This window comes from Carex rostrata, chromosome 30 (assembly GCF_964058835.1).
Source record: "Carex rostrata chromosome 30, lpCarRost1.2, whole genome shotgun sequence".
Taxonomy (NCBI): domain Eukaryota; kingdom Viridiplantae; phylum Streptophyta; class Magnoliopsida; order Poales; family Cyperaceae; genus Carex; species Carex rostrata.
The window spans coordinates 5182085-5191120 of record NC_135947.1 but is presented as its reverse complement, the minus strand read 5'-3'; the positions used below and the strand labels follow the sequence as shown (position 1 = coordinate 5191120).

The window sequence follows — 9036 nt, the reverse complement described above, 5'->3', positions numbered from 1 at the left end:
TGAACATTTTATAAGCTATTTTTTTAATTGATTTATGGATTAGTTTTCATCATTTTTTTTACCGCTTGACCATATTCTAAATGAATTCAAAACTTTAAAATTTTTGTATGTACATATATCATTTACGAACTTCTTAAATTTCAACGATTTAGATCCGTAGTTCAAAATCAATCCAACAACTTTTTAGAAGTGTACCCACCAATCATTTTTGATGAGCACATCACACCTTAGTTTTGCTCTTCAAATTTTATTGGAAGAGACATTTAACATTATTTTTTTCTTCTTTTTTTCCAGTAGAAGAAATTATTGTTATTGAACAATCTATAATTTTTTTAGATTCATACCTTTTTTTTTTTCCCTATCTATAATTGTTGTTATTCCGTATCCATAAACTGAGTCGCGGCTAACTCCATGCATCGTTTCAGAATTTAAATGTTCCATCCAAATAAAACATCTTAATTGATGCAAAATCTAACTTGAACACATCAACTATTGTTATATAAATTAGCTATTTTAGCCTAGTTATATCAATTAGCACCATACCGGATTGGTAACATACAGAAAATAACCCTATAAAAAGAAGCCAACTTCGCAACTTACATCATGATGCAGTTGATTTCATAACAGAGACAAAAAGGCTGTTGAGCCAACAAAAGAAATCCACTAACCCTGATTGTTAGACAACACAAACTCCAAACCCATTTAACAGCTTAAATACCGTAAAGACGTCTTCTAAGCCTAGTTGCAATTGGGCCAGGAGATGGAGATAAATTACCAGTATGCACCTCTCCTTTCTTTCTCTTAACCTGACGACAACGTTTTCCCATGGTTTCTCCATCATTAATAGCACTATTCTCATTTGTAATAACCACTATTGAACTCTCATCTGATAATATTTCAGGTTTTGGCTCATTTTCTTTGGCAGCTTCTGTGTTATCTGACATGGCACCATTGATTTCAGAAGAAGGTGCCTGGTCTGAATTAGCTGGCTTCCGACGAGTTTCGATCAGATAATGTGCCACAGATTTGTATCCAAGTTTCACAACCTACATTTGCAATTATGATAAATTATGACAAACATAGAACATATTTGAAAGATTTGTATCCAAGTTTCTCATCACACCCCTACAATGAAATCAATTTCTCAGGTAAATACCACATCCCTTTACAAATTCGTAAGGGAAAAAAAGTCCATTTGTACTCCAGTGGGACCGTCAACATACATATCCCCAGTGAAAGTAATCAAAACATCACGTGTGCCCAATATAATACTATTCTAAATAAGATGTTAATTTGTTTCATCAAGACAAACAATTATTTTCCTAATATGTAAATACCAAGCAAGCAAATTACTATTGATACGTGGTAAACTATAAGAGTTCGATAAAGAGATTGACCAAATTTTATTAATTTTACAGAGGCATTTGTGATATTTCAGTGATCTTCTAGGGGTATTCACAATATCTGCGTTTTGCAGGGGTATTTATCATATTTACACATCTCAGCATGGGACCAAGTTTCTATAAAAATATAAGAAAAAAGGTTACCTTCTTATAGAGAGCTCCAGTGGGGTTCCATCCTTTTTTAAGCCTACATAGGCTGCAATTGCAAATGCCCCTACAAACTGGACACATCCAGTCCGGGTTCTTAATTGCTTCCAGAACATTTTCACCATATCTGTATTACATTAACAATAAATACAATTAAAATATACTTTAGAAGCTTATAAAATAAACCAATTACAAATTCACAACAATTCACCTCATATAAAGACAGTCTCCACAGAATTGACCCTGAACAATTTGACATTTGCAGCAGCTGGTACGATAACCCAGAGTCTTTTGCCTGGAAATAATTTATTTTTAAGCGAACAAAACTCCAGTTAATGAAATCAATATCAATTGAGGCTCCAGTAAGCACCAATTTCACAATATAGCCGCAAATATGATATGAATCAGCCCTAATGAACCCAAATTTGCTAATTAATTTCTCCTGGTAAGCATGGCAATAAAAAACCAGAAAAAAATATACACAAAGAAAGTAACTAAAAGGGGACTGCAATTGTTAGAATGAAGTAAATCAAAACCAAAGCTGTTAGTTTTAAAATTACAGAAAGCACGAGTTCATACTGGTACATGGTACCATGGTAAAAGTTTTCCAAGGGAAGACTAATTAAGAACCAATTACTGCAACTGAAACTAAAAAATGAGTTTAAAAAAAAGGAAAAATGCGTACCTACATTGGTGACATGTTTTCCCTTTGACCGGGTCATAAATGCGCTTGTTATCCTTACCATATCCATCCACAAACAGGGTCCATGGCGCCTCGCATGAACCAATCAATTTCTCATGCTCTTCAGTGTACAACTCCTCTTTCCTTCCTTCTTCAATCAATGCTACATCGGATTCGGTAAGATCATCATTGCTTTTCTTGCCATGGACTTCCGTGTAGTTCACCGGCGCCACCTTTTGCAACCTTAATTTTATACACCGGGAAAATTAAAATGTTGTTTTATATAAGATATTGATGTTTGCATGTGATAGTGATATATGGATATATGTCCTCTATTAGTCCAATTAAGTTTTTAATTTTACTATTAACATTCAACTTATTCATTGTTGTGTGCATGATTAGAACGTATATTTTATGCATAGTTAAAATTGCTCGTTTCTTCAATAGGATTTAAACAAAATGTTTAACAAAGATGTGTCACTTGTAGTTAGTACTTCTAATTACTCTATCTTTCAGGGGTTTGACGGAAAAAGTCTTAAAACCGCCGCCAAAATCATAACGATAGATAGTATATATACCTCGAAGAGCGCCTAGAAGGCAAAGAAGGGGTTAATAAATCAACCTTCTTCTTCGATCCATCTGTCGGCAAAAGAACCTGTCTTTTAGGGTTTGCACTCGAATTAGGGGTTTTGAAAGCACTATTGACATTTCGTGAGAGATTGAGGATGCCAAGCTGTTGCATCCTCTCCATGTTAGACTTGATCCTCTCCTCTCTACACTTTTCGTAATCCACTGCCACTGGAGCTTGATCCATCGATTCAGATTTCAGCAATGGAGTCGGCATCGCTCTCTTTCTCCGTGAACTAGAAGGGTTTAGAGGTGCGATTTCGACCTCGCTTGTATTCTATCGGCTCTCTCAGTCTCTCTTTCTTGCTAAAACCCTACAGAAATCTCTTTTCTTGCGAAGCCAATACACTACTGTGCCTAGAGAGACTCGAAAAAAAAATTAAATAGCAGCCCTACTGTAAAATATAGACCGCTTGGTGGGGCCCACATTTCAGTGATCTCGTCAAGATGCTGAATGAAGAAACCGGTCCATTATACGACTTGCTCGGGGCCCGTTCAGAAAAGAAAATTGCTGTATATCATATTGTTTACTCTTAGAGCATTTAGGATACGAGAAATGAGCGCAGATGTCAGCTTCTCGTAAAATTGTTAAGGATAGTAGACCGAGTCCAGAGAGAGATTTTTCTATTCAAACGGTCGCTTGGAACAGGAGAAGAAGACAGTAAATTGAATTTGATTGATTTATGTGCGTGCGGCACTTCAAGGCGGATCCAACGGATAAGATATGAGTTGAAGATAAAAGGAAACGAATATGTTTGGATAGAATCAGAGATTCTTGTTTTACCTTGGAAAGGTAAAAATCCACAAAGCGGTACAGGTACTTTCTTCTGGAGCGCACTAAAATACCCTCGAAAGGTAAAAATGTCAGTTTATTTCGTAATTTTTAAAATATTAGTCAGCTAGCTAAATGCATGCGTTTAAAAAATAATTATAAAGTTTTTCAATTTTTATTTTCTAATTAAATATTGTTGTAAAATAATTTAAAAATCAAATCAAAATAAAACAGCTTGGACGGCCCAGTTTTCAATTAAAATACACTAGGTTCGTCTTTTATGAGACGGCCATTTTTATTAATACCTTAAAAAGAAAACTTAATTTTAAAAATAACTCAGTATTGGTTTTTTTTTCAAATACCCCGATCGTCAGGTTCACGGGTAGTCCAGAAATGCAACCAGACCCCCCCCCCCCCCCCAATGGGAGGTCCTCTTTTTTTATTATTTAGAAATCTTACTATTTTTATTTAAATAATTTTATGGAGAAAAAGTTTTCTTGTTTAGAGTGTATGCCAAATAATAAGACATTTGATATATTTATGAAGTGATTTCGTAACTCTTGATTACTTTGATTTTATTTTTTTTATTTTTTTGGTGAACTTTGATTTTATTTGTCAGTTGGATATCACAAGTCTAAATATAACACTAATTAAGGACTTAGCCTTTATTCAAAATTTTCCAAACTCTGACAACTTGTTGATCTTCTTTTCTTTTTCCGATTTTTATAATATATGTATAATATATACATGTACATATACATATACATATAAACATATATACATATAGAGATGGGCTACGGTGAGTTGCGAAGTAAAACACATTTTTACTTCACGCAATATCTTCATTTTCAAAGTACAAATAGTCGATCTAAACCGTTAGATGTTTAATCTATAATAAAATGTGCTTGGAAACTAAATTTTACATTTTTTTACTATTTATTAAGCCACTTTGAAAATCTGAAAATCCGGGTGAACAGTAAAACAGTAAAAAAATTTGATCAACTATTTGAACTTTGTAAGCACATTTTAACATATCCATCAAGTTGAACGGTTTGGATCAACTATTTGAACTTTGTAAACATAGGGTGTAATCCGGTGTCACCAAAAAAAGGTGTAATTGGATCCCTCCTCTACATATGTACATACATATATACATATATACATATAGACATACACATATACACATATACACATATACACATATACATATACACATATACAATTTTTTTTATAAACTCATTTTTTTATAATATATGTATATATGTATATATAAATATATACATATACAATAATTATATTATATATATAATATACATATATATACATGTACTATATTATATATACATATATATACATGTAGAGTAGGGCTACGCTACTTTGCGAATTAAACGGGGTGTTTTAATTCGCGTTTATATCTGTAGTTTTGAAGTTCAAATAGCCGATCCAAACAGTTAAATGTTTAATCAATATTAAAATGTGTTTCGAGACCAAATTTTACATTTTTTTTGAATTTTTTACTATTTATTAAGATGGTTTGAAAATCGCTATTTTTAATGCCCACCGTTGAACGAAAACTTAAATTGAATTTCTGAGACACTAAACGATGATTTTTTGAAATTATGATGCTTTGGATACGACGATGCCCAGGATTCCCTCTTAACAAAATCGGATCCGTCTCGTCCTCCCCTTTCCGAAAAGTGGTCATACGTGTAAATCCAACTTTCCTAGCCAAAGTTATGACTGTTTAAAGTTTTTTCAAAAATTAAACTTTGAAAATTCATAACTAAGTGTAGAAAAATTCAAATAAGTTGAAATTTATATCAATTCTATGTATTTTTTAAAGCTCTACATGCTGGTCAATCACTTTTGTAATTTAGTCCCTGTATCAATCCATACTTGCTGATTTACCAACAAATGTCAAATTTGATGTTTTTAGTACATTGCACTATACCAATGGCCTTTGCCTAGTGCTTGGCTGCTGAGTTTGGACTTGGTACCATACCAGAGGTCAGTCTAGGATGCTTTATGCATGGACAGAGATCTAATTTGAGGGTTGAACATATTTTAGTAGCTCTAAACTACTGTTTTAGTACCATAAATAAAGATAATAATATCAACAAGTTGTCAGAGCTTGAAATTTTTCGAATAAAGGTTAAGTCCTTAATTAGTGTTATATTTAGACTTGTGATATCTAACTGACAAATAAAATCAAAGTTATAAAGAGTTACGACATCACTTCATAAAAATATCAAATGTCTTATTTTTTGACATACACTTTAAACAAGAAAAGTTTTTATTCACAAAATTATTTAAATCAAAATAATAAGATATGTAAAAAAAAAAACTTCCCGTGCGGGGGGGGGGGGGGGGGGCGGTCCGCTAGTGCTGTGACCCGCCTGTGGGGGAGCCGGTCTGGTGGCATTTCTGGGCTGCCGTGAACTTGGCAGTCGGGCAAGAAAACCCAATGCAGGGTTATTTTTAAAATTAAGTTTTTTTAAGGTATTAATAAAAGGAAGCAGCTAAAAGTCCCCCAACTCCAGTCCCCCAAAAATCCCCGGACTAATTCTGTAAACATCAATACTAAATCCTGTAAACATCAATACTAAATCCTGTAAACTAATTCAACAAATTCTGTCAACATAAAACTTTCAATTATGTGTGGTCCCCAATATCTTCCACTTTAACTTCCACTTTAACCACCACTTTAACCACTTTAACTACTTTGATTGGGACCACTTTTAGACCTTTGACTAGGACTACATCTAGAAGATCTCTAATAATTTTTCAAAACTAAAAACTAACTATGACTACATTAAAACTTTGTAAACAGAAATATGTAAAAAATATTCGAGTTTTTTTTTCAAATTTTTTTTCTTCAAAACTTTATATTCGAAATTTTTATTTTCCAAAATTTTTATTTTCCAAAATTTATTTTTGAAATTTTTATTGGGAATTTTTTTTCAAAACTTTTTTCAAAATTCTTTTTTTTTTTTATTTTTCTTCAAAAAATTTTTTGTCTCCTTCTAGATACTATTAATTATTTTGAATTGAATTCTATAAACCTTACTACATAACTCTGTAAATAGTTTCGTTTAATCCTATAAACCGGTAAAACAAAATTCAATTTTTAAATTTTTTTCAATATTTTATTTTATTTTTCAAATTTTAATTTTTAAAATGTAAAAAAGAATTCAAAATTTTTTTCAAATCTTCTTCTAGATACTACTGCTAATTTTTTTTAATTCTGTAAACCTTATCACATAACTATGTAAATAGTTTCGTTTAATCCTGTAAACTAATAAAAATAAAATTCAAATTTTAATTTTTTTCAAAATTTTAATTTATTTTTTAAAATTTGCATCTAAATGATACTTTCAATTGTTTTGAATTCTTTAAACCTAATGATATAAATATGTAGACAATTTCGTTAAATATTGTAAACCGGTAAAAAAAATTTGCTTCTAGATGCTACTTCCAATTGTTTCGAATTCTATAAACCTTATCACATAATTCTGTAGACATTTCCGTTGAAAACTGTAAACCAGTAAAAAAAATTCAATTATATATTTTTGGAATTCTATAAACCTTATCACATGACTCTGTAGACAGTTTCATTGAATACTATAAACCGGCAAAAAAAATTCAAAAATTTTTTTACAACTTTTTTTATTTTACATCTAGATGCTACTTCCTATTATTTTGAATTCTTTAAATCTTATTACATAACACTGTAAACTATTTATTTAAACACTGTAAATCTAATACATGAATTGAAGTACAAGCATGTAATGTATACAAACTATAAATCATTCACTCAGCCTTTACATCGGTTCTGGCATCAACCATGATTAAGCATCTCCTTGTAATTTAAAATTAAGTAAATAGATATATGTAAAAAAAATATATATATTGAGTTTCAACAACAATGAACCAAATACATAAATATTAGAATATCTATTACAATATGTAGGTTCACAGGATAATATTTCAAATGTTCACGGGATTATATGTGAATGTTCACAGGATTAGGACAATATGTTTATAGAATTTAACACATGTTATTATAGTTTTTTATATGTGAATTTCAACTATTTCAAATAGACGATGTAGATCCTATGACCATCTATATCTGGATTATATGTGAAAATCTATGTAAAGAGATTTTTTATAAAATTAGTACGTTTCAACAAGAATGAACCAAATAAAAAAAATATAATTTTAATTACTAAATGTATGTTCACAGGATAATATGTGAATGTTCACAGGATTATAAGTGAATGTTCATAGGTCAATATGTGAATGTTCACAGGTCAATATGTGAATGTTCACAGGATTATATGTGAATGTTCACAGGATTAGGACAATATGTTTATAGAATTTAACACATGTTATTATAGTTTTCTATATGTGAATTTCAACTATTCCAAATTGACAATGTAGTTCCTATGACCATCTATATCAGGATTATATGTGAAAATCTATGTAAAGAGATTTTTTATAAAATTAGTACAATTCAACAAGAATGAACCAAATAAAAAAAATATAATTTCAATTACAGTATGTTTGTTCACAGGATAATATGTGAATGTTCACAGGATAATATGTGAATGTTCACAGGATTGAATGTGAATGTTCACAGGATTATAAGTGTTCACAAGACAATATGTGAATGTTCATAGAATTATATGTGAATGTTCATATTATCGCTCATGTATTTATGTATTTATTTTTTTTATTATTTTATTAGTGCGCAACTCCCCATCCGTCTTTTCGTTAAAAAAAAGGAAAAAGAAAAGAATAATAATATTTTAATATTTTCTAAAAGTCTCGACCTTTCGACTTAGGTTTTATTCCACTGTTCTTCTATAAACTCGCGACCTTTTCGAAGTGTAGGTTTTACTCCGCTGTTGTTCTATAAACATAGATCATTTGTCGGATATATTCGAGTGATATATTTGTGTATTAGGAATTTGAATAGAATGAAGAAAATAGATGATCCTCCTTATGTAGCCTCTGCCGATACTGAATCTCATAATTCCAACAATACTGAATCTGTCGAGAAATTAGCGACTGTTTCTAATACTAAATTTTATCCAGCAATACTGAATCTCATAATTCCAGCAATACTGAATTTTATCCTTTTTGATGTGCTGCGTGAAAGAACTAAAATTTTATATTTTTAATTCTGTAAATCTTACTGTAAATCTTTGTAAAGCGGTACTCTAAATACTATAAACATAACAACTAATCTCAAAAAACACATACTATTATGTCTAACAATGAGACATAATTCTTACACAAAACAAAATTAATTACCAATAAATAACATAAATGTTTTCCACCAAACATAACATTTTCATCAGATGCTGTACTGTTCAAAAAACCTGATGTGCTTTGTGTCGATT

General features: G+C 30.8%; 1 protein-coding gene across 3 annotated transcripts; it reads right to left on the bottom strand.

Moving 5' to 3' along the window:
• Positions 1–441: 441 nt before the first annotated feature.
• LOC144546827 (uncharacterized) lies at positions 442–3204 on the bottom strand. 3 transcript variants are annotated; one of them, XM_078295392.1, is made up of 5 exons: positions 2811–3204; positions 2236–2475; positions 1762–1845; positions 1548–1617; positions 442–1046 (listed from the first exon to the last, which is right to left on the bottom strand). In XM_078295392.1, the coding sequence occupies exons 1-5, from the start codon at positions 3074–3076 to the stop codon at positions 711–713; spliced, it is 996 nt and encodes a 331-aa protein (XP_078151518.1). In that variant the 5' UTR covers positions 3077–3204; the 3' UTR covers positions 442–710. The 3 variants fall into 3 exon arrangements, with proteins under 3 accessions (XP_078151518.1, XP_078151519.1, XP_078151517.1); XM_078295391.1 differs by having other exon boundaries at positions 446–1046; positions 1548–1677; XM_078295393.1 differs by lacking the exon at positions 1762–1845 and having other exon boundaries at positions 443–1046; positions 1548–1677.
• Positions 3205–9036: the final 5832 nt, after the last annotated feature.

What these genes read in the sequence shown, in the direction of transcription:
- LOC144546827 (XM_078295391.1), bottom strand. Translation starts at nt 3,076, where the DNA reads ATGCCGACTCCATTGCTGAAATCTGAATCGATGGATCAAGCTCCAGTG. An exon ending in CCTTCTAGGCGCTCTTCGAG is followed by an intron (nt 2,476 to 2,810) that starts GTATATATACTA and finishes TATAAAATTAAG; the next exon opens with GTTGCAAAAGGTGGCGCCGG. An exon ending in AAAACATGTCACCAATGTAG is followed by an intron (nt 1,846 to 2,235) that starts GTACGCATTTTT and finishes AATTATTTCCAG; the next exon opens with GCAAAAGACTCTGGGTTATC.